The sequence below is a fragment of the Cupressus sempervirens genome, chromosome 3, assembly GCF_028749045.1.
Source record: "Cupressus sempervirens isolate cs-2001-9-10 chromosome 3, ASM2874904v1, whole genome shotgun sequence".
NCBI lineage: Eukaryota > Viridiplantae > Streptophyta > Pinopsida > Cupressales > Cupressaceae > Cupressus > Cupressus sempervirens.
The window spans coordinates 588383303-588410898 of NC_143120.1; the positions used below are offsets into that span (position 1 = coordinate 588383303).

Sequence of the window (27596 nt, forward strand, 5' to 3'; positions counted from 1 at the left end):
TTCTTAGGTTTACATACCGTTTCCCAAGAAATCAAAGCCATCCTCTTTCTTTCTTCAGAGCTAGACCATAAAAAGTTCCTTTGTATTCTAGCAATAGCATCTCCAATTTTTTTTGGAATTTTGAAGAGATTAAGAGCATAGATAGGGAGACTTTGAAGATGGGCCTTCAGGAGAGTCACTTTACGAACTTGAATCACATATTTCCTTTCCATCTAGCTAATTTCTTATTGAATTTCTCCACAAGATCCTCCCAAAAGGAATTTGAAGGACTTTGCCCCAAAGGGAGACCAAGATAAGTACCAAGAAAGTTCCCAATAGAACATCCCAATATATTAACAATTTTCCTTTTCCTAAGTATAGGGGTGTTAATAAAGAATAGACAACTCTTATCCCAATTGACCAGTTGCCATGTTACTGCAAAATACAAATTAAGAGCCTTTTTAATACTGATAGTCTCCCTCACATATGTCTTACCCATAAAAAATAATGTCATTGAAAAAAAATTCATGAGAACATAAAAGAGGTTGGGAAGTGGGTCTTACACCATGAATTTCCCCTTTCAAGACAAGCCTGCCAATATACCTTCCAAGACAATCAACCATAAGTGTAAAGATAATAGGAGAGATAAGGTCACCTTGCCTCAATCCCCTAGAAGGTTTTAAATAATTTGAAGAAATTCCATTGACTAGGATAGCCAAGGAGGAAGTAGTAACAAGTTGCATAATAATCTTTAAGAATTTCTCAGTAAAACTAAGAGAATGCATTACCTTTTGAACAAAATTCTAGTTAACTCTATCATAAGCTTTCACTACATCCACCTTCATCACAAAACCTTGAGAGTTAGATAGAGATAAAGAATGTATGTTTTCATGAACTATAATAATAGAATTCAAGATTTTCCTTATAGGAATGAAGTCATTTTGTTGATTAGAGATCAAGTTAGGGAGGAGAGTTAAAATATGTTGAGTAAGAACTTTAGAAATAATTTTGTAGATCGAATTACATAGGCTTATAGGCCTAAATTGTTTTGGAGACTCAACATCCAACTTCTCTAAAATTAGACAGAGAAAAGTAGAATTGATTTCCTTTAGCATTTTATAGTCCCAAAGAATTCTTTCACCGCATCACAAACATCTTTACCAACAACTTCCCAAAGCTTTTGGAAGAAAAACATGGGAAAACCATCTGGACCAGGAGATTTATCTTCTTCAAAGGAACAAATAACCTTGTAGATTTCCTTCCCAGAAGGAATTTTTATTAGTATTTTTTTATGCTCATTCCTAATAATTTGAAGAATAGTTTCAAGTAGCTCCTTTTGTCTAGTAGCATAACATTCAAATCAACAGAAAGAAGAGTGGAGAAGAAAGAAACCATCTCCCTTGTGATTTTATTTTTATTAATAATTTTATTCCTTCCTTTAATTAGGCTAGAAATATGATTCCTAGCCCTATACTTCAATAATTAGATGAAAAAAATTAGTATTTCGATCACCTTTCTCAAGCCATATTTATCTAGATCTCTACCTCCAAAAGGTTTCTTCTCTTGTTACAAGATCATGGTAAATAACCAGCTTCTCATTTTCTTCTTTTAACAAATCCACTGAATAACCATCAGACTAAATTATGTCTTGAATGTTCTTTAATTCTATTTTTAAATTAGATTTATCTATAAATGATATTCCATGTGTTATTGACATTGGTGAGCACCAAAATGGCCAAAAGAAAAGTAGAAAAGCTAAAGACCGACAAATATAAAGCAACAACAAAGGTAAAAAAGTTATGTTTTAAAATAAAGGTATGCATTCTTGCTATATCCTCGAATATTTTAAGGAAAAGGATTGAAGTTTTAGAAACATGATTTATTTTGAAAAAAATCATTATGTCCAATGGTGTTGGTAACTGTGGTTAAAATTTCTATTTTGAATAAAGATTTTTTATGTTCATTCATAAAATTGAAAAGATTAGTAAATGGAATTGTTCTTCCTTGAGAATTAAATCTATCTTTTCAAATAAATGATTTGACAATGAAAGTAAAATAGTCTTTTTAAAGGGTTTGTGAAGATTTTTCTTCTTTCTAAAAACTAGAAATAAGGGTTTTATAAAATGGTTTTTAATCTGCATTTATGGCTAAGATAAACTAAAACAAAGACAAAGCTTTGTGTCATGACTAATAGTTAGTGAATGGTGATATTGTCATTGTGATCATGAAAAACCATAAGATTTTTATTGCTTGACAGTTATATAGTTGGTTGTCAATATAGTTACTTTTGACAATTCTTTTATCTGAAATATAAAAAATGTGAAAACTCCTATATTGAAATTGATTGGACTTGTAAATAGGAAAGAATTTTTTTTTTAAATGACAATTTGTTTCCATAAAAAAAATGATTTTCTCAGCACAAAGCATTTTTAAGAGTATTTGAGATCATATTGAAAGTTGATAACCAATTTTTTTTTTTGTAAACCTGGTTTGGTTCAAAGGAATGAGCCAATTAGTGAATTGTTTGTGTACTATGAGGATTTTGAAGATCTTTCTCATGAAACTTATTGTTAACAATGTCCCTAAGGGATTGTTTATATAAACTATTATTGAAGTTCTTATAACTGTTTATTGTCTCTGTGAATGTAAAATAATTTTAGTACTTCCATATATAAGGAAGTATGGTTGTGTGTGAATGAATTAAGGAAAAAGAGACACACGATCATATTGTCTTGTATGTGGAGTGTACTTGATTAAGTATTCAAACAAGAATCATAAGGATTGTGTGTGTGTGTGTGTGTGTGTGTGTGTGTGTGTGTGTGTGTGTGTGTGTGTGTGTGTGTGTGTGTGTGTGTGTGTGTGTGTGTGTGTGTGTGTGTGTGTATAGGTGTGTGTAATAAAAAAATACAGTTGTATATGTATGTGATCTGTGAAGAAATATTGTTAAAGGAAAGAAAAGGGTTGAAGCCTTAAGCAATTTTAGCTACTATTGCAATGAAGAGTTGTTGCTCAATAAAGATGTTAGGTTCCATGTAACGCCCCGCCAATGGATCCAAAAGAATTAACCTAAAGTTTTACTAAGTTTGCCAAACATTTTTTATTTTTTGACACAAGAAAGATAACATTCACATCAAACACATAGTAGTGAAAGCAATAACATACAATCAACTAAAGCATACATAATAGGTTACATTTCTTAAGGATCCCAAGACGTTGAGTCACATTTAAACTTAATTAATACTAAGTCTAACAACTACCACATCCACATGAAAGAATAATGAAAAGTCCAATGTCTTTTAAATAATATACATTTGTTCTGAATGCCTCTTGGCAAATTAAATTCAGAATGCTCAATCATCCACTGTACATGTCACATGGTATGAAAGGCTAAAAGAATATACATATGTAGAAATAGAAATAGATCATCCTCCTTGGATCCATGATACAAAGTGCAATAAAATAAATGAAACCATCTACCATACATGATACATCCATCCATTATAAAAGATATAAACATCCATCATAAAACACAACTAACTAAGTGTGCAGTTCCTCCCAACCATCAATAGCATCATAAGAACATCATGGGCCCTAGCCATCCCTCGTGCATAACATCCCAAGCCACCAATCAGATCATCGATACTATTGTAATAGGGACTTCACTACTAAAACATGCTACAACATACACATAAAGAAATCTAACATGCTAGAATAAAGCATAAGATGATCCTACAAAGTAGATAACATCACCTATCACATGCTAATCATCAATATAAGGAAATGCATCAGTAAATAACATCATCTAAACATGATAAAAAAGCATCCCAAGAAGCTCCAGCCACGGTGACTACGGATGGATCTCAATGGTAAGAATGGAAAAAGAACTACCACCTTACCGCAAGGAACCTAAATGGCCCACTCCCATCGCGCTAAGGAGATAGTCTTAAGTCCCAAATAATATATCGAATCACATAACACAAGTACTCTCTAAGTCTAGGAAATCCTAAAAGAAATCTAACTCAAAGGTTCTAAGATAGATTGAAATCTAATCCTAGAGGCACACAAGACACATAGGAATCTACTATGTAAGCGGGCAAGTGTCATCACATGAATCATGCTCAAAGTTACCCAAGCAGTCCCCTAGGATTCCCAGGTCCCTAGTGATCCCACTATGGCCACTAGTATCCTCTCATACTGACAAGGCATACTACAAAATGCAAGGTCACAACTAAGAATTCTCTCTACTCCCATCCTAGTCTGTACGAGCACTTGAGGAATGGGCGAGAACATACAAGACTCTTATTAGGTTCATTTTAATCCCCATTTAGTGTAATGTTTTCACTTATTAAAACAACTTACACTGGGTTACCCCCAGGACCACTTAGGGCCCTCGACCCCCATTGCAAGCCACTTCCCAACACTACATATAGATAACTTACCCTAATCTCAATAAAAGCACAAATCAATAATCATATAAAAATCACCTCAACCCTATACAAGCAACCAAAAAGCATCAAAAGATAATTCACAATATTCACATCAATTCTTCATGAGCAACTAGAAAGCACCAAAAGATAATCATAATAATCACAACAGTTCTCTATGAGTAACTAAAACACATCAAATGATAAATCACAATATCCATTGGTTCTCAAGGAGCAACCAAAAAGTATCCCAATAATACTGATCAAAGACTCCAAAATGGTTAGGTCCAAATACGTCATAACATGACATCATCAAGAACAAATCATTGAAAACACCTCAGTCCTCTCAAAGTGACTGGAAAGAAAATCAAATATAACTGACCAAGGACTCAGAAATGGTTAAGTCAAGTATCTCATATACATACACCTTAGCTTCACATAAGAAGATTGGAACACAATAACAATCAATAATCCACACACATCATAGAGCATGTCATCACATTACCATGGTTGGGTATTTTAAGAAAAAATATCGAGATCAAAACATCATAACATCACAATCACACAACCCCTGAGCCTCTGGTAAACGTCCTAAACTGGTCAACATTCTAGGTCAACCCCAACACCCAAAAACATTAATAGTACATAGAAAACATCATTGTCTCACAGTTGGTTTGATTTGAAAATATAGAGTTGAGTAAAACAATAAAGTTTAAGTTTCAATTTGTATTTCAATGTTTGTTTCAGATTCTTAGTTTATTCCTCGAAATAACCCATTCATTTATTCGACTCAAATATATAAAGTTACCCTCATTATTGAAGTCAATCTCCTAAAAGAATAATCTAAGGGTAATCATTTAATTATCTAAGTTATAAAAGTAACCATTATTGATAAAATAATTATGATTTTATTAAAATTGATATTAGTTATTTTTAACAACAATAATTAGATTTACAGCTTCATTAATTACATCTCATTATTAGTAAATCTTAATTAAATTAACTAATAATTAATAAAAACTATATTACATTCATTAATATTTCATTTAATTATTAAACATTAATATAATTTAATAATAAAATTATTAATAAATTATAATATAAATTTAATATAATTTAAATTTGTTAAAAGTTGAAAGGAATTTAAATTAATTACAATTTAATAGTATATATATTAAAATAATTTTTAAATGATTTTTAAAAAAGCAATGCAAGTTGGTGATTTTAAAGGCCTGTCGGCTTGGTGCCTGTGGCAACCAGTACCTCTACTGCTGCAGTCAATAGTTGTAGGCAGATACGAAGGTTGGGGGGGTATGGGGTTTTCCCCACCCTCCCCATTAATTTTTTTTAAAATATTTTTTTATAAAAGATTACATTATAAACATAATCAACCAACCTTTCCTATTGTTCAATTTTTTTTTTAAATGATCTTTTTAATTATTATTATATTTATTTATTTATATTTATTTATTTATATTTATTTTTTTAATTTATTTTTTTTTTTTAAATTTAAATTTTATTTTGTATTAAAATAAAACCATACTCCCCATACAAGTTTAAATATATATAATTTAAAAAAAAAAAAACTTTTGCAACCATAGCCTGATAGGAAAAATTCGATTAACCATTTGAATTTCAAAATTAAAAATTTCTTTTTAAATCTCAAACCCTCTCCAGTTTAAATAATAAATTCTTTACTCTATGAAATGAGGGTCTTGATTTCTTCTCTAATCTTCACGTATACAGAAGGTATCAACATATATTTAATAATTATAATATTGAAATGTTCAAGTATTCACCATAGAGAAATTCAAATTAACAATCCACATGCGCGAAGAAGACAAGAAAGGAGATTGTGTAATTAAATTATACGAATAACCACATGCATCTACCTGGACACTGATGCTAATCACTACACCCAAGAAGATTGAAGAGAAATCCCTCCTCACAAAACTTTCCCCTTTCTGAAAAATTCCTTCCTCTTCCAAAATTTGCTCTCCAAATTCATGTCTCCCAAAAATGAACCCTCTCCATTGTGATAAAGAGTTCTCTCCTTAAATCGAGGCACTAATTGTGCGTTCACCCAGGAGAACTCTGTGCTCACCTGACTAGAACTCCTATTAACTTTTATTAATCTTTTCCATGCACGTTAATAACATTGTTAAATATCTTTATTTAATTTCCACTTGACTTCACTTTTCAATTAATTTATTGAATTTAATATCATGCACGCATCATGCGATCTAACAACTTTTAATAATTTAATATATTTTTATTTTTAAATTTATTTTCGAATGTTTAATTGATAAAATATTTATTAACTTAAATAATAATATTATTTAGCATTTATTTAAAAATGAACTCTAAATATATTATTATTACATTAAATAAATATTATCATGTTCCAAAATTATACTTAAAACTTGTATCTTCAAATTTAATTATTTTTATTTAATTAATTTCCCAATTAATTAAATATAATTAAATATTAAAATATCGTAATAATTTTTCATTAAATTAAATCATTAATTTAATCTTTTAATTAGACTTAATTAATAGAAAATTTACCAAAGGCTCATAAAACAAAATACGAAAACCATCAAAGAAAAATACATACAAAATCAAACTAAAGGGTTATAATCACAAATTAATGTCATCCGACACATTTGGAGGGTACTCAACTTAGATACTTGTCTTAATTTTCAATTAAGACAAATGGCTTAAAGGTTTGGGATTTGGACATAAGAATTTATCTCCCCTCTCTTACCATTAAGATAATGCGATAGGGTACGCTCATCCTGGCAATTCAAGGAAGTCGATACTCGATACTTGCAACCTGCATAAAATCCATGCATGTACATAAACAATATATACTAAGCTAAACAGGTAATGGCAGGAAGCGGTACATTGTGTAGATCCTGACTAGTAGATGACTACAACTCCCTTCGTTAACCACATCAGCAACGCCATACATAAAGAAAAAAAATACACACACCATACACATGTAGTATGGGGTAAGTATCCATAAGAAAACATATATGATAATAAACCATCTAACTAATCATTATTAATAATTAAAAGCATTGTAAAAATCATCATGCATAAATGAAGTGTAGAGTGCCAAATAGTTTCATCATAAAATCAATTGAATGTAAAACAATATCTAATAATCTCACAACTATACTACTAGTAATCAAGCATGAAACTGGCCTAAAAGAGTTTGGCAATGATAATAGAAATGCAAACTAGGGGTAGGCACTACATTCCAATGGAGTGGTTTTATCCCTATGAGAAAATCGAAAGGTTTTGAGGGTTTTCCACTCAGTACAAAAAACAAGTGTCTCTCTTTTGTGAGTTGATAAATTGCTCTGATATCTTGCACTTTCATTTTCATGTTCAATTTATGTATACAATTATTTTGAATCTTAGACTTGCATATATTTAAAAGAATTCAAAAGTAATTGAAATCTCCTCTTCTGATTCACCCTACCCCAACTCCCACCCCCCTCCCCCTCTCAGAATAGCCATTACATCCAACACTTATCAGTGCATTCGTACAAAATATCAAATCAAAGATGATGAATTAATACCTTTTGATTGGTTCTCTTAATTATAGCCCACCTCACAAGGTGCCACAACAATGGAATAGGTACATGCTTGGAATAATGTGTTGCCATTTATCAACTCCTGATGCTAGAGATCATATTTTGTTGTTGCAGAAGTACCAATATGTATAGGCACACAAAGTATGGAAGAAGAGATGACATGTTGAGAAAGTTTGGACAAAATCAGTCAAAGAATTCAATTCAAAGTCAAATACAATGAATATTGATTCGCACACAGTGAGTTTTTCCATGGAGGCTCATGGTTGGTATTTTTGTGGAAAAAATGTACAATGGACATAGCGGGAAAATTCTAAGAAACGTGTATAAGTACAACTAGATTTTATAAGCTAAGACCTATGGTCCTCCTTGTGATGCCAAGGCAATAGTTTGATTATGTTTATTAAGGGCCCATTTGGTAGCTAGAATTAGAATGGAATTGGCATTTGGAATTCTAAAAAATTCTAATCCATTGTTTGGGTCTGCACAATCAAAATTGGAATTGGGAAAAAGTAGAATCCAGTATCCCCATTTGACCCCCAAAACAAGGATTCCAAATTCCTCAAAATACTTGTTATTTGGAAATCCCATTTTTTGAAAATGAGGATTTCAACTAAAGTAAAATTAATTGGGTTTGACATTCGAATGCCCATTTGACGTTACCTTTTCTTGCACAAATTTTTGAAATTTAATTTTTTTTAAGTGGGGGGTAAATTTTTCGCTATTACTTGCTCATATGTTTGGATTAAATAAAATAATTAGTACCATACATATCTAAATTCTTTCATCTTTTTTTTTAAAACTTTTTTCTTGAATTTTTATTTTGCAATGAATATTGACATTTTTGGCATGTGTAGAGTTGAAAGCATCATGAATAGGTCCTTGAAAAAAATAGAGATACAAATCATCTTTCTTACTATAACTTTTATACTCATTTTTTGAACCATATATTCATATTTTGAACCAAATGGGCTTGGAATAAAAAATTTTGAATATCAAATATTTTTAAGTTTGAACCAAATAGTCCCAAAAAAAATTCAGAAACCATAATCTGGATTTCAAGTTCCAGAATCCCAAATCAAGGGTTTCAGATTCCCATTCCTAAATCTTATTCCAACAACCAAATGGGCCCTAGGGGAATATGGTCGCATCAGGATGCATGACTAGTGTTGGCATTATATATGAAATAATGTTGGACTGATTGAACTTGGAAAGCTATATAAGAAAGAAGAATGTGGAGGTAGACCTTTACTAGTACTTATTTATACACAAATGTGAAATATTGGAGACTTGGCATCACAGGTGGATCATGTGAAGAAATGTGTGAAGGAGATGTCATGTAATGGGCACAACTGCATAGTCTGAGTATGGAAATTGATCAAAAGAATGTCGTGAAGGATTTTCATCAACTATTACAAAAATAAATGTTTACAATATTATGAATACAACTTCAAGGGACTAATGTAGATTCAATAAACTTTGTTGAGTGATCATTAGGGAGTTCTATCATAGTACAAGAAATACTCTTTAAATGTCTAAGGCCATTTTCTTATGATATCCACCTATGGAGTTGAACATTAAAGGTCAAGCTATTACGAATATACTGAATGATTAAATCAAATTGGTTGGATAAATCATTTGAGTTACATGATCATGGAAGCTTGACAGGTAAGCTAGAGGGGCATATTGAATTATTGTGCCCACTCAATATTTCTTCTTCATCACTCAAAACATGGAATGTTCATGATCACCAATCACAACTATAGTGAATGTATGACATAAAGTTTTGGGTGGATAAATAACTAGAAAATTAAGAGAAGATTCAATGGTTGGCATCAAAATCAATGATTAAATATGCATTCAAAAGTGTCCAAGTTCACTTTTTTGCATTTAGGTTGATTTTGTCAAGGTTAATTAATCATTTTTTTGGTACAAAATTTTGAGGTTAATTAACCTCTCCAAAATATGTAAAATCAAGTTAGTCATCAATTCATAAAGGAGTTTGGTATGAAAAAAGTCTATAAATATGAGGCACTTCGTAACGTAAAAGGGGGGAGAACTTTATAAAGGAGACATGTTGGAGAACTTTATAAAGGCGACATGTTGGAGAAATTCATAAAGGGATTTTTAGATTTGCATTAAATACAATCAGTGTTCTTGAACTTGTATATTTTTAGAAAAATAATAAAGAACTCATTTAGTCGTATATCTCAAATGTGTTCATCATTTATTAAATCAATTACTTTTTGTATGTTGAGTCAGTGATCTCTTGTGTAATGGTGCAATCCAATAGTCTTCATATTCTATGTACTAAATTTGACAAAATGTACATCTTCTGGTATCTTGTTATGAATATATCGAAATAACATATATTTTCATATGTTAAGGTCTATTATTCATGTTTTTTCATCATTACATTTATCAACTTATTAGTGGGGTTTATGATATTCATTTTTTTTAGTTTTATGCTTTCTCCTTTCATACTTTTAGATGAAAAGTACACAAAAACACCAAAAATCCCTATCATACAAGGGAGTTTTCCCTCTCAAATGTAGAGGAAGATTACAATTTGATAATGACTAATTGTAGTCATTGTTCACATAGCAAACAAGGTCAATTTCATAGACAAATTCACAATGACAAATACATTTACTAACAACGGCTCAACAAAGAAATCAAAACTACTAGGATTAAATTACATTGCCAATTAAACAACTTAGTAGCATTTATTGCTACTCTTAAGAAGGCATATCATTCCAACACCAAACCTAGAGAAGTACACTTAAATTTCAAACGTTAAAACCCTAAAAGCATAATGTCCAAAATCATTTGACCTAGAGAAGCATTCTTAAGGAGAGAACAACAACATTGTGATATATAAACAAAGACAATATAAAACTCAAATACATAATAGGCAATCACAGTATCCTTAACAAGATAACTTAGTCTAAAATGATATGACTAGGAAGACATTAATTTTGTACAATTTATCTATCTGTTAACTATGATATACATTATAAAACTATAAGAATTTTTCTTACAATCAAACTATATTCCATTTCTTATACAAATCAATTTTATTTATAAAGATATATTTTAATCATCTATCTTATTAAAATTAATGTTCATTTTAAAAATATAATTAATTGCCTTCTTTGTGCTTACAATTTTTTCCTAATCTAATCATAAACAATATATACATATGTTGTGTGTGTGTGTGTATGTGAGTGAGAAAGAGTATAGAAATACTTAATTCATGACAAACTAAGTTAATTTCCACTAAATTCCCCTCTCTAATCATACTAAACATGCATTTACTAGCTTTAGGATCTAGTCTAGTATTCATAAACTAATCAATCAATTAAAGCTAGAGGACATATTCATGAATAGTTTTAAGCTCTGTCATATAAACTAGGATTAGCAAATGGGTAGAAGAAAACCATAAATGTGCTAAAGGGAAAGCTAGTTTTAGGCCAAAGCACTCGACAATGGATCACTATGTCGCTCTAAGACACATTATTGAAAAAGAGTGGGAGAAAAAGGAAGAGGTTTTTTTTTGCTTTGTAGACTTTAAAAAGGCTTTTGACACTGTCCCTAGAGGCAAGCTTTGGCTCAGGATGGAAGAATTGGAGATTCCTATGCATCTCAGAGCTGTTGTTCGTAGGATGTAAGAAGAGGTGAAAGTCAAAATTAGAACTTCAGATGGCATTTCAGAATGTTTTAGGAGTGATATTGAGGTCAAACAAGGTTTCCCTTTATCTCCTACTTTGTTTGGTTTATATATTGACAAACTGGAAGAGTGGTTAAACATGTGAAAGGGTGAAGGCATTCAACTAGGTGAATTTGTTATAAAGTTGCTTCTATGTGCAGACGATCTCATTTTGATTGCCAAATCTACCTGTGGTTTGCAAGATCATCTATCTTCTCTTGAGAGCTTTTACAGAATGGTGGGGATGCAGGTCAATATTAGCAAGACTAAGGTTATGATTTTCTCTAATAATAAAAAACAACATCAACATGAGTTTTATTACAACATAAGTGTTCTTGAAGAAGTTGTGGAGTATAAATATCTTGGCATTGATTTCAAAAAAAAATGAAGTTGGTCTAGTTGCAGGCATAAAAGGACATTAGGTGGGTGGAAGGCTTTTTATGCTCTTCAAAACAGGTGCCATGAAGTGGAGTTGTGGGATTGGAAAACTATCCAAACCTTGTTCAATCTTCTTGTGCTGTCAGTTGTTCTTTACGGGTGTGAATTATGGGCCAACAACACTACTATAGCACAATGGAAACAAATCAAAGGAATCCAAAAGCATTTGATCACAAGCAAGTTTAAAATCAAAAGCAATGTTCCATATGATATCATGCTAAGTGAAATGGGGGCTGCTCCTATCGAGGCACTTGCAATGGTTCACCTTTTAAGCTATCTAAAAAGAATTGAAAAAATGGAAGAGGATAGATGGCCTAAAGTTGTCTTTAGTGATACACTGTGTAAGTGAAAAAGGACATGGATGCAACAAAACATCAAATGGATGAGTAAATAGAATATTCAATTCAATATGTGCCCCACAAATAATAAAGAAATAAAGTTCTTTGTTATGGAAAAATTCTACAAGAGAAATTGGGGAAGTGAGATCGGAAGGAAGAAAATATATTATATAAATGAGTTCAACCCCACTTGTGATCAACTCCAAAAAGCGTACATAGGAGCCAACATTTCTTGGAGGGCTAAAATTCTTATTGCTCAGCTAATAACCAATTCTCACCAACTTCGTTGTGAGATCGGGTGTTGGAAGAGGCTAAAGGAGGCTTGGGAAGAGAGAATTTGCAGATTCTGCAATTCTGGGAAAGTGGAAACTCAACAACACTTTATTTTAGAATGTGAGGCCTACAAGGACAACAGAGATAAATTTGCGGATACTATATGTGACAGTTTCTTGCCTAACCTATTCAATGAAGAGTATATTGAGTAATTGGGTGGGCTCATCATCATCCTACACAAGTAACGAACGAAGCTACTTAAGTCTGCTTAAGTTGTCTTGCTGTCCCATAGGCTATTTTTAGCCTCGTGGATGTTAAAATTTTATCTATCTATTTGTATATATAGAAATCTCTAATACATGTAAAGAGCCTTTAATAAAGAAAATCATTTAGAAGCTATAAAAGAGGAGGAAAAAAGGCGTTACCCAAAAAGAAAACATTGAAAAAGATTTGGTAATTTTGATTGGTGTAAGGATACAAGGTCTGGCGTTCAAGGAAAATGTCGAACACAATTACAAGTTAAATAAATTAAAAGAAATTTGTGATTTCCATTAAGAGGAAGAGGTAAGAAGAGTCAAAGAGCATGAAATAAAGAAGTGAAAAAAATATAGGCCTTCTTCAGCAGGTGCAGGACATGAAAAAACACCTAGACCAAGAAATAAATGTTTAATTTTTTATTTTTCTTTTTGGGCATAAATAGCAAGAGGAGATTACCAGTAAAGAATGGAAGGAAGGAAGACACATGACCAATGTGATTTTTGGCGAAGGATGCATCATGCAATGCTTTCAAATCAATAAAACACAATCTCTCCAAAAGCATATATATAATTATGATTTTTTTTAATCAACAATGAATCTAGAGACAGTGTAAAAGAAACATTTATCATATCAGGCATGAAGAAGAAAGGTACTAAACTTCAACTATGAAAATTCAATATCATAAATATTGAAAAACTTCAATCAAAGAATCAAGATCTAAAACATATTATTATGAGAAAGATTCATTCTTCAGACAAACTAGCCTTCTCCAATTTTGAAATCAATCTCAAAATGAGCCACATTTACCCGTTTAAGAAGAAAAATAGAGGGCGGCTTTGGGAAAGGATAGTAGAATTTTTTTTTGAAAATGATTTATGCCAAAAAAATAATAATAATAATAATAAAGAAATTCAATATTGATTTATTTCTATTTTAATATTATTTAATAATAAATTATAAATGTTAAAGATTTAAAATAAGAAGAATTATTTATTTATACACAATTCAATATTTATAAATTAGTATTTATTAAATATTAAAATTTTGATATTTTATTAATGAAATAAATATTAATATTTTAATGAAAACTCTAGAATATAATATTTTATCATAATTAAATAATAGATATTTATTTATTTATTTGTTGAGATATGATGTTAAAACAATATAAATATATTAACATTGGTTATTAATTCATAATTAAATTGACTTTTATTTATGAATGATTGTGTGTGTGTGTGTGTGTGTGTGTGTGTGTGTGTGTGTGTGATGTATCTCATTGAGCAATTATGATGACCTTAACCAATGGATGGGCATGCATTCTCAAGGGTAAACCCAAAGGGCACTAACAAGGAAAAATAAGACACAATCATGCTCAAATAGGATGACCAGAATTACCTAATCTTGATAAATCCAAAGAGGATGGTTAATTAGATTATTGTCCTTACGAGTTTATTTTAGGTTTGAATGCTACCTCCCCTCTTTCACCATTGAGATATATGTAAGAGTATGCTCAATCCTACAAATTTAGGGAGATGGTGCCTATTGTTTGCAAACTTGCACCACAAAGTCAAGCATATATAGACATATATATAATGATAATTAACAATGGTAGAGACTGGTACATCATGTAGATATTGTAAGCAAGAGACTTTGAATTCATCCCTCACCATACAAGGACGACAAACATAACTATAAAACATACATAATATCCATATAAATGTGGATATAGGGTTAGTGGGCTAGTAAAAACATAAATAGACACAATGTCATCATATGGAGATAATCATCGCCATCTATCTATCAATATGATATAACACAAATAGCTTATGTTTCATAATATAACATCATCGTAAAGTAATGACTTACATAAATGTATCACCAAAACCAACCGAAACAACTCATGCACATAGTAAAAGTGGCCTAAAAGAGTTTGGCATCATAAACTAAAATAACAAACTATGGGTAGGTATTGCACAAATTGACATGTTATAATGTTTGATTTGATATTTCATACTGCTATATCTATGAGCTTGAATATTAATTATGAAAAATTAAGGCTTGTACGTGTGAATTCAAAAGAAATATATCACATTGAGTCAAAAAAAATCTTGATTGAGCTACATGGTAGAGTGTATGTTTTCTCAATTGAAAGAGAACATGTAGATCATAGAATAGTGTTGGGAGATGCTAGAGGTCTACCTTTATTTAAGAGGCCAAGATGGGCATGTCCAAAGATATTATCTTAGAAGTTTTAGGGCTCCCTAGAATGAGAGAATTAGAGTACCCACCATTGTTGAATGCAAAGTCCACTAGGGCATATTTTCCTAGGAAAGGAAAAGTGTTTCAAACAATAAGTAAGACCATGTAGTATTTTTCCATACCACCTCTATGAAGAGAGGTTGCTACCCATCTAATAAGGTATATAACATGTGATGGCTTCCATTCTTTGTCACACTCCACATTTCAAGATGATGAGTCACTTGAGGCATATTGTGTCTCATTAACTTCATAGAATATTTACTAGAATGTCATTTTAATATAGGAAAAAAGGAATTCAATCCTTCTTGTCGCATGATTTTTCAGTGAGGTTGTTTGTAAAAAGGATTATTTCCTATCATTATGACAATCTCTCTTGTTACGAGTTTAAAGAATTGGGTGACTTGCCAAAAAGACTCCCTGGGAAATGTTCCTAAAAAATAAGTATTATTTGAAGGAATTAAACAAAACAATGAGCAATTATAAAAAGAAGTAATAATTATTGGGAATGAGGATTTTAACTCTCCTAAGTGTTCTATCATTGAGGAAATTGTGCTAGAGTATAGGGATTTGGAGGAGGAATTAAAAGAAAAATATTCAGAAAACCTAATATAGAGAAGGGTATTTTAGAGCAAAAGTTAATTATAGCCCCTATAGGAACAACTATAGCCTCAAGAGAATAGGACCATGAATCTTCACATGAATATCATACACCTTCCCTCAAGTCTCAACTAAGAAAAAGAAAGAACCTTATTTCTCTTCCACCAGAAGTAAAAATAAAAAGAAACAAGTGCAAATACTCTCTAGTGTAAAACCCTCAAAATTTATGAAGAGGCAAGGGTTGAAGAAAAAGAGAATAAAGAGGAAATACAAGGTGAATAAAGTCCTAAGGAAAAAGAAAAAAGAGAGAAATGTATTTTAGAAGATATTCCTAAAGAGCTCCAACTGGACACAACACTAAATCAAAATCAAAGATATATATCACCAAGTATGTTAAAATCCCTAAGAGGTGTTCTAGGAACCTTAGCAAGAAAAAGGAACCATCAAAAGTCTCAAGTCATGGTTTTACAAATGAGGATACCAACTCAAAGATAAAATTGATAGAAAAGAAATATGGAATGCTTGACAATGAAACTCCAAACCAAGTAGCGAAAATGCAAGAGGAAATAGGACAATGGGGTTATGAGGAGTCACGCAAAATGGATGATATTCATGAGAATGAAGTTGCCTCTCATATAGGACATGATATTCCATATAAATATGATGCATTTAAACCACCAATTAATTAAGATATCCCAAGATGAATTTCCTAACATCTCGTCTCTCTAGTGAAACTAGAACTAGTGCCAGGACACAATCCTAAATATATAATGATTGATGATAGTAATGAAAATAATATTCACGTAGAATTACAAAGAATTTAAACTTTATAAGCTCAATTGACTTTGTCAAAGAATAAGGAATACTTACTTGTAGAGAAATTTAAGAATCTAGAAACATAGGTTAAACCCCCAACAAAAGGAGAAAAGTATAGTACAAGACATTACAATAGCACAAACTATAATTGATCGTCCTATGATTGCAACTATAAATCTTGTAATGGCATTGTGGTGACAACACTAGAATTTTGTTTAGAATTAAAAGTAGTGGGCAAAAGACAAGGAGAAATCAAAGATTTCCCATGATGTGGAACCGAAGAGGAAGGGATGAAGAAATGACAAATTAAAGGTTACTTTGGAGCACGTGATAGGCCTAGCAAATCAATTACAAAAATGTAGGTTACCATCAAGATTTTATTCACTTTAATTTTAGAAAAAGAAAAAAAATTCAAATAAAAAATTTGTCAAGCGACCTTCCTATTTCATTGATCACACCAAGGTCAATTCTTTTTTTTTCTTTTTCTAAAGTGTCAAAAGAGATGCAATACTAACTTTGCGAATTATATTTGTACAAACTACTTGCAAGTCCAACGATTCCAATTGGAGTCCACTCTTTTGTGTAGGAGATTTATAGATAAGGGCAACGATTTATTATCAGATAAATGAAACGAGGAGAGGATAGCTTGTAGAGAACTACAAAGAACAAAAGAAAATTCATCCTTTGTATATCTAAGCAAAGGATGAAAATTTTGACTAGATTATTGACAAATAGGTGGACATGCTTTGTAAGAACATAATTGCCTAGAAATTTAATTAGTACATGTTGCATGATTACAACATGATTAGGTAATTTCTCACTACACAAGGTAAAGAGATTAAAGATAATTTCCAAGAAAGATGGTCTCAATTTATCAAAGCACTAAAAGATAAGGATTCCCACTCCATTTAAATTACATAAAATTGGAATCAATCATGTGTACTAAGATACATTAAGGTAGCATTAGATACTCAAAGTAGTTCGCTCCCATCAAATTTCAATTATTGCTCCTCCTTTATCCATTTCTACACTAGTTATGGGACAACTTGTGGAATTCAAAAGGGAACATGAAATGTGGGAGTAGATAAAGGGTAGAAAAGGAATTTATATCATAGAAGGAATAGTACTTACCCAATATGTGGATCACACGGTTGTTCTATACTACAATTGTAGGCTAGCTTGAGGCGAAGTAGAAGTCTAAGTTGGGGACTATGACAAGTCCATAAATTTGTCTCCTTTTGGATATTTTGGGTTAGTTTTATGATATTCTTTCAAACTGTGTTAAGACTCTTAGAAGCTCAAACTCACAATTGTGAATACTTCAATGTGACTATGTATTGTAAGTGTATTTATCTATGGTGTAATAATTCATTATGATTTTTATGATGTTCTATAATGTTTTGGTATGTATGTGTATCTCTCCTTGTTCTTAACTGACTCACATCCTCAAGACATGAACTAAGAGCTCCAATTGTGGATAGTTAGACTATTATAATTGAGAAGACACAATCATAAGAAACAATTAATGAGCCTTTCTTCAACATGATGGTTTCATGTTTTTTTATCGACGTGTGTGTTGAGAAAGACTTATGACATGTAGTGATTATCTAATTCAATATGGGTTTTGTTCCTATACAATAGTGTGATCCATGATGGGGTTTTGAGCTTCATTCAAAGATCCATATTTTTAGTTACGTTTAAATAATTTTAATGTTGTGAAATTAGTCAATTCTTCCTAGAAGATGACATGTGTGAACAAATACTTAAATATTATTTATTACCACTATTCTTAGGATTTCCTACATCTATTCTATCGATCCAAAAGGACATGATCTTTTATTTTTCTTTGAACCAACATTCATAATTGCATTGTTTCAAAGAGGGGAAAAATATAGACACTAAAAAATGGTTCATGCCTATAAAAATGATTTTTCACAATTATTTTAAGGAATAAATATATATGACACAACTAAAACATTACAAGGAAGATATTAAAGAATCTTTTATTTGTAAGTTAAAGCATCTTTATATGATGTGAAAAAGTCTCGTAAGATGCAATATTAAATTTAGAGAGAGAGATCAGCCTATTTTTGGTAAAAGTGGGATGTGATTTGTGCCTTGAGGTCTCAACTTATAGCAAGATTTGAGATTGGTTGTGTTTGTGTGTGTGTGTGTGTGTGTGAGAGAGAGAGAGAGGGGGGGGGGGGTTCAGCTAAAGAATGTTGGCAAGGTTGATTACAACAATTTGCAAATGAGAAAGAATGTTCGCAAGGTTGACTACAACAATTTGCAAACGAAAGAGAGAGAGAGAGTACTAAACCAAATTTATGTGTTCCTATCTCAATGGGAACCAAATTCGTTAAACTATACCATTCAACCTCATCTAAAGAGATGAAGTAGGTGTTTCAAATAACTTACACTACTATTGTTGGGACCTTCAAGTATGTTATGGCTTGTAGTGGACCAAACATTACCTGAACAATAGGAGTCTTTATCCATTCATGACCAATCCTTAACAAGTTCAATGTGATGTAGTTAAAAAGCCCTTGTGATACTTGTGGGCACTCTTGAGTACATTTTTGTTATCATGTTGATTTGATGAAAGACCGACACTCGATATTTGTGCATTTGTAAGTTAAAACTAGTTTCCCATCAATAATCAAATCTCCCACATTGGAAATGCAAAAACATTTGAGCTATGAGAGGGATCTAGACTTTTTGACCAACTTATGATATGTTGTGATGAGTAAGAAAATATTTAATATGGAGATAATGGAATCAAATGTAGTGATGAAGTTGTTTCTAACAAGATTATAACTAGTAGAAAGAATAGGCTTTATCCTATGAACTCGTCTTTGGATTTAAATGTTCAATTTTTAAATCATGATTTGGACACCACATTTTTTAGTTTTAGCCCATGTTTTCTAATTATCATTTGATGGTTATGTGAATTGCTTCTATTTGTTGGGTGCTTGAGATGAAAATTCAAATAGTATTTTGCAAGTATTACCGTGGTACTAAAACTACTCTGGATCTCTTGTTGGTGATGTTCCTCAACTTTTTCCTGATCTAATTCTAGGTTATCACTCTCAATGCTTCAAACCTAACTTTTCTTGTTTTCAATCCTAGCTCAAGACCATTGTGCTTACGCGAACCCGGTTTAGCAAACTTAAAATTTCTCTTGGAACAAAGCCAACTTGTTTCCAACTACTCGTTGATTGTCAACCACAAAATATTTAATTTTGTTTATTAGTGCATTGTATAAAACTATTGAAGGGCGTACTTCTCTTTAGAATTTTTCTCACGTAGTGACAAGTAAATCATTTGATTATTATCTATAACAATACATCAACTTTCGTAGTAATACAAACAAAATTAAGCAATTATATTCAGCTTGCAAGCCTACAAGCTTGTTTTAGATCCTTGAAAACGGTCAAGGGTTTAGCTTAGCTCAAAGTGGAAAGCTAGTTAGCACTATTTCCCTAGCATAACAAGATTTGCCTATGCTTTTGAGTACCACCATTTTTGGGCAATGAGACAAACTAAAATGTAGACAACCCAAGGCTGCACAAGAACTTCAAAGTTTCAAAAAGATGTTCAAAGATTTAGTTTTCAAGATCAACGCTATGCATGGTTTTGTAACCTCAAGTTAATTTCCAATATGTTGAAGAATAACAATGGTAGATTTGATCATAAAAATTCAAGTTAGACTACAAAGGGTATGACGTAATAAATCTTCCACTTATTCTAAATAGATATGTTTACACATATCCTTAGTCAATTTATTTACATATTTCAATATAATATTTAGGCTCAACTAGTTTATCTAAATTAGTTGTTAAAATTTTTTTTATTTAAAGTAGTTGTTAAAAAAAAATTAAAGTTAATTGTTAAAATAATTATATTTAAGTTAGTTGTTTAAATAATTTTATCTAAATTAGTTGTTAAAATAATTTTGTCTAAATTAGTTGTTAAAATAATTTTACCTAAATTAGTTGTTAAAATAATTACTAGGCTAATTAATCTCAATAATATATAAAAAGGAATGAAGTATTTATTTTCAAATACTATTTAGCAATGAAGTTAAGAAAATAAAAATATGAAAATTAATTAATAACTTCCTATCAAATAATACCTTTTCATATAAACAAATGTCTAACCAAACAATTAAAATAAAGATGGTTAAACCAAAAGAAAAAATAATGCATGCCATCACTTTGAAACAAACACAAATTTCACTAAATTTATATTCCTGGTGAAATTAACAATAAACAAGTAACAAATGTTAAACGTGAACTGCTCTAAATAATCAATTAACATACCAACACACTATTAATTTAAAAGATTAGAAAGGGAGCTTTAGGAAAAACAGTATACAAGATCTTAATCAACATTCCCACCCCGTGAAAGGTGCTTAATCAAACTACGTGACCTCGAGTTACAATTCGAATAAACATCATGACTTCCATAGAAAGGTGTCAAATGTTTCAAGAAATTGAAACAAAGAATTTGGAGGCCAAAATAGCCATTTTCACCTCTCAGAAAATCAAACGAATTCACTTGTGATATTGTTCAACATTCTTAAAATTCATTACAGATAACCAAGTAAAGAAATTAATATACATGTGTAGCCTTCAGGCATATACTTCATCCTGACATGACTGACCCACCTCTATTTACATGCTATCCAAGAATGTCTCTTCTTGGAAACATATAGCATAAACGTTTGCATAGAGATAGTTGACAATAATTTATGAGTTACATATTGTGAGTTACATTTTGGAATCACATGTTTCAGCATCAAATGTTCTTCGCTCAGAAGATGAATAATGTTTACAAATGTGTTTGCCATCACAAATATCTGGGTTCTCTTCCACAAAATTCAAGAATATTGTAAGAAAATTATTTAGCCCCCCAAGATTCAAGAAAATATAGTTACTCTATTAAAACAATCTTTGCTGTTTATTGAAATACAGAATCAAGTTGGAATCAAGGAAAATGAAGTTACAACAGTGAGGTCATTATAAATGCCATCCAAGTCTTATACCTCATCAGATGTTTTCTTTTCTTTCTGAACTTAAAGCTTTTACTGGTCCTGATCTTTGGGTGAATTAGTTATAATCTACCTATGTAATTCCCGGGTTTCAAATCGGAATTGGAAATGCTACCCTCTTGGGTTGATATTGAACTATGTATACTGCTGCTTGCCCTTGACTGTGCTTCCACATTCAAAGTCCTCACCACATCCTGAAATCGGCGCCTAAAGGTGGGTAATCTTGAAATTAGCTTTGCAATCCCCTGTAACCTGTAGGAAAGCATTCAAGCAGCAGATCACCAATCTGAAATGGATTTGAGGTCTCCATACAAAGATAGAAACTAACCAAATGCACAAAAAGAAAAAAATTCCTTCAAAAAGATACCAAAACTGAAACAAAAGTTCTAGACCATGTAAACTGAAGATGAAAGAATGACATGTCAACATGGTCACTGTAAAGCTATGAACAAGTTGTATTGACCATGTCGACATACCACTCTGCAACCTGTCTTTGAAATGAATTTGAGGTCTCCATACAAAGATAGAAACTAACCAAATGCACAAAAAGAAAAAAATTCCACCAAAAAAATACCAAAACTGAAACAAAAGTTCTAGACCATGTAAACTGAAGATGAAAGAATGGCATTTCAACATGGTCGCCGTAAAGCTATGAACAAGTTGTATTGACCATGTGGACATACCACTCTGCAACCTGTCCTTAAACATCCAAAACTGCAGAGAACTGCTCATTGATGCAACCTAGTACACTCCATCAGAGACTGATTTTTGAGAATTACACTGTCATTTAACTCCTAATAGTTTTTTCTGGAAGACTTAAAACAAGGCCTTCTGAATGAGATTTTGCAGAAATAATAATATCCCTTAGATCAACATTCACAATTAATGCCCCATAAGATAGACGTTTATTAATATTAAGTGGTTAATCAGGGTAGTAAACCATCTGTAAAGTAACTGTGGTGACACTGCCATTAACTGCATGGGGATGCTGAGTTTGCTGATGCCACGAAATTTGGACAAATTAGTGGCATGTTTTGAGACCTGGGGAACTTTGGACTTGGGGCATTGAAATACTCTAGCAAAAAGATTAGTTGCCATTTAAAATTTCTTGGACTTCTTGACAATATTTGCCCACTTCGCAACTAAATTTGACTGTGTTGTTAAGTTGTATTGTTAAGAAATAGTTTGTCCCTGCCAATTTAGAGGTAATACCCATCCAAACCTATATCTTTTTAGGGTTGTGTTGGCTGGGTTACTATGAGACATTTAAAATGTTTTGGGCTATTGTGTTTTGGAAATATTTGCAGCATTTTGGTGAAAATTTAATGCCCACCTGGTATAGAAAGAGGATCATAAAACTTGTGTAAAATTTGGAAATTTTAAAATAATAATTTTGCTTTCTACTCAGAATTTTGCAATTGTCCTTTTCATTCAATAATTTCTTCAGTATTTGACTTAAGTGTCAACTTTGACAATTTCATTTCAGATTTTTCAATACTGCTTACCAGAGTTCCTACACTCACACAAACTTCCCCAGACTCGGCAAGTTTTAGGCAAGGTTACCCTGGATGAGTCCCAGGAACCAGAACTCGGATGTGGATGAGTCTGGGCAGTGACACCCACACTCGCGAGTCGGTGAGACCAAACTAGACCCAGCAAGTCCTGATGACGGGGCTCGGCCAGCACAACAAGAGTTTTGCAATGAACAAATATAAAAATGTAAAAGTTTTAAGTTGTTTATTTTCTCTATTTGGTCTTTGCAATCCTTTAAATCACCTCATTTCATTCTATTGGCAAGAAAACAGAGTGCGCTGAGAAGAAATAGGAGTGCAACCAGCAAGGGGGAAGAGCAAAAAATCTTCAACAAATCATAAGGGCAGCAAAATACTTGAATTTGGTGCATCAAAGATTCCATACCAACAATTTCAAAGAGCTTTCATCTCATTTCAAATTTGTTGTTAGAGTGAGATTTTACGGATTTTTCTGATGCTTTTTGTAAAGAATCTTTAGTTTGTTTTAAAAACTTTCCAATTCAAACTTCAATGAGAATAATTAGCAAACCCTACTTTTTGTATTAGTTTACGAAACACAATGCAAGAATAAGTAGGAGATATTTTCCACAGCAAGTCAAATTGTGATATTGCTATTAGGATTTAACTGTGTAGTTTTTGAGTCAAACTCTAAGTTGCCGATTCGGGTTCCGGTTCGGGTACGGATACGAGATTCGGGTACGTGGGTACGACAATTTTCCTCCCTTGCGGGTTTGGGTTCGTCCGTATATGTATGCATGTATGTATGTTAAAACATTGAAGTTACAAATATAAATGAAGAGTGATACTTGTAAATTCATAATGGCCAATAAAGTTATAAATAAATTAATTGTAATACTGATACAGTTTCAGATTTACATGCATTGGCAATTGACATCAATATGAACATGATCAACAAACATAACTATTGGCTGGCTTTTACAAATCTATCAACAGTCATGTCCTTAGATCTACAAATGAAAAAATATCAATCCCTGACCTTCAAATGAATCGAAATAGATTGCTGTTCACTACTATCATAAACGATGGGCATCACATAGAACAAATTTGGCTTGAATAATATTACCAAACTGTTGCAAGACAGTATCTAAAGCTGATAGAAAGAACATGCTGATGAACAAATCAGAATTACATACATAAACTGACCCCCTGCCTTGGGGTACTTCCTAGGTGCCCAGGTCCACTGTAGGTCCTTCACAAAAGGACCCACAAAGAACCTGTGAAGTACCCAAGAAGAACCAGTACCAAAACTATACCAGTACCAGGACCCAAGCCTAAATAGCAGAATCTGGTAGCTGAGGTCAAACTCATTGACCCATGTATCATGAGTAGTGATTCACACATGAATCCATCTCTCATGAGAACAAATGGAACACTTAGCACTCATTGAATCTAGGTGATGCTCACAGAGGTGAAGCATCGGGACTTCCCAAGAGGTCACCCATCCCAATACTACTCCAGCTCGAGCGTACTTAACTATGGAGTTCATTCCAAGGTTAAACCCACTCTCTGCTTGCAACCCCATTTGCAGAACCTTCACCAAGTGTTGTGCCTTTTGAACCATTCATTAGAAAGCTCATCAATTGATTAGTTGGAGATATTTTCCACAACAAGTCAAATTGTGATATTGCTATTAAAATTTAACTGGGTAGTTTTTAAGTCAAACTCATTGACCCATGTATCATGAGTAGTGATTCACACATGAATCCATCTCTCATGAGAATAAATGGAACACTTAGCACTCACTAGATCTAGGTGATGCTCATAGCGGTGAAGCACCAGGACTTCCCAAGAGGTCACCCATCCCAGTACTACTCCAGCTCACGCGTGCTTAACCATGGAGTTCCCTCCATGGTTAAACCTACTCTACTTAAAACCCCATTTGCAAAACCTTCACCAAGTGTTGTGCCTTATGAACCAGTCATTGGAAAACCCCTTAATATTGTTTTGTTGCACCAGCCTTGAGGTTTTGAAAACCATGTTTTTTTCCTCATGTCTACTCTTACACCTAAAACTAAGGCTAAGAAAACAGGTCAAAGGGATGAGGCTATTTCATTGTAATATTGTTTTGTTGCAGCAGCCATGAGGTTTTGAAAACCATATTTTTTCCTAATGTCAACTCCTACACCTAAACCTAAGGCTAAGAAACCAGGTCAAAAGGATGAGGCTTGGATATATAGCAAAGATTTTCCTAAAAGAAGAAAAGAAAAAGTTAAATGTAAATATTGTAAAGAAATTAATCACGGTGGCATCAATCGATATAAATACCATCTTGCCAAGATACATGGCCATGATATTGAACCATGTAAATTAGCACCTCCCAAGGTTGTTTGTGCATGCTATGAGGCACTAAAAAGTATTTGAAGTAAAGGAAATGAAGAAGAAGCAAAAGGAGTTGGCGAGCATTGATTCTTGTTCAGCCTTGAGGTTTTGAAAACCATGTTTTTTTCCTAATGTCTACTCTTACACCTAAAACTAAGGCTAAGAAAACAGGTCAAAGGGATGAGGCTATTTCATTGTAATATTGTTTTGTTGCAGCAGCCATGAGGTTTTGAAAACCATATTTTTTCCTAATGTCAACTCCTACACCTAAACCTAAGGCTAAGAAACCAGGTCAAAAGGATGAGGCTTGGATATATAGCAAAGATTTTACTAAAAGAAGAAAAGAAAAAGTTAAATGTAAATATTGTAAAGAAATTAATCACGGTGGCATCAATCGATATAAATACCATCTTGCCAAGATACATGGCCATGATATTGAACCATGTAAATTAGCACCTCCCAAGGTTGTTTGTGCATGCTATGTGGCACTAAAAAGTATTTGAAGTAAAGGAAATGAAGAAGAAGCAAAAGGAGTTGGCGAGCATTGATTCTTGTTCAGCCGAATTCGCAGGTTGTGCTGGAAAGGGTTCTTCCATGCCTCTATTCCATCCCAGTGCTTTTGCTAGTGCTAGTGCTAGTGCCTCTACTTCTACTCCTTCTAGTGGCACTCTTAGCTTTGGCCCTAGAGTTTGAAAATCTAGGTTGGTTTCATATTTTGTGAAACACACTACTCTAGTTTACAGCCCTCAAAAGAATGAAGTTTGGATATATATTGAAGATTTTCCTAAAAGAAGAATAGGAAAAGTTAAATGTAGATATTGTAAAGAAATTAATCATGCTGGCATCAATAGATATAAATAACATCTTGTCAAGATACATGGCCATGATATTGAGCCATGTAAAATAGCACCTCCCAAGGTTGTTCATGCATGCTATGTAGCACTAGAAACATTTGAAGTAAAGGAAATGAACAAAAAAAACAAAGGGAGGAGTTAGTGAGTACTAGGTCTTGTTCAGTCGCATTCGTAGGTTGTCGTGGCAAGAGTTCTTCCTTGCCTTCATTACATTCCAATGCTTCTGCTAGTGCTTTTGCTCCTTCTAGTGGCATTATGAGCTTTGGTCCTATAATTCAGAAAACTAGGTCGGATGCATATTTTGTGCTACAAATTACTCTAGTTCACAAGCCTCAGTTGAGGAGTTACATGATGCCGCAAAAAGAACAATTTGCAAGTTTTGGTACTTTTGCAACATTCCATTTCTTGCAGCCAGGTAATGCTTCTATATTAGATTGTTTTAAATTTAAAATTTATAGTTTGCTTTGTCTAATGTATTTTTACAATTTTACAACACATTTATTTAAAATATTTGCGACAAGTCTCCTTATGGGCAAAAGCATGATAGATATCGTAATCGTTTATGGGGTAAGGTGTAAAGCCCCTGTTGATAATGAGTTAAGTGGCCTACTTTTGTAAGAAATGGTTGATGATATAAAAGTTGAATTAGGTTGGCATGTGTTTTGAAGCAAAAAGGGTTGCACCATCATGTCCAATGGTTGGATTGATAAGAGGAATAAGATAAGATAAATTTATTAATGAACAACAAGAGACCACGAGAGGGTCTAGGGGACTGGAAGAAGTACAACAAAGAACAAACAGTGTCTGGGGAAAGAGTAAGCAAGAAAGAACGAGCAAGAGCCCAAAAGAACCTAACAAAGAACAAGCAGCTCTCTAAGCTAACGAGAAGTAGTCCAAAACCAAAGGATAAGGTTGGGGCAAGAGTGGGTCCCAAGCCATCTTAGGGAAGCGTTGGAAGTGGTGTATCACTGTCAAGTGTAACCTTTTCGAGATCTCACACATCTCATGTGTCTCAAAATAAGAGGACCAAAACTTTGCTTTGTGCCCCAAGCCAAAGACAAATGTGGAGGAGGTGATAAGCTCATCCGGTACTTATGTCGATGTGAACTGGAGCTGCAAGG

General features: G+C 32.5%; 1 protein-coding gene across 1 annotated transcript in view; it reads right to left on the reverse strand.

Moving 5' to 3' along the window:
* Nucleotides 1-21237: 21237 nt before the first annotated feature.
* LOC149568040 (putative membrane protein At3g27390) overlaps nt 21238-27596 on the reverse strand; it is a 133484-nt gene continuing 127125 nt past the window's right edge. The window contains exon 10 of the mRNA XM_089821044.1: nt 21238-22001. Within this exon, the coding sequence (XP_089677170.1) occupies nt 21812-22001 (190 nt within the window). The 3' untranslated portion in view covers nt 21238-21811. The remainder of the gene's footprint in view (nt 22002-27596) is intronic.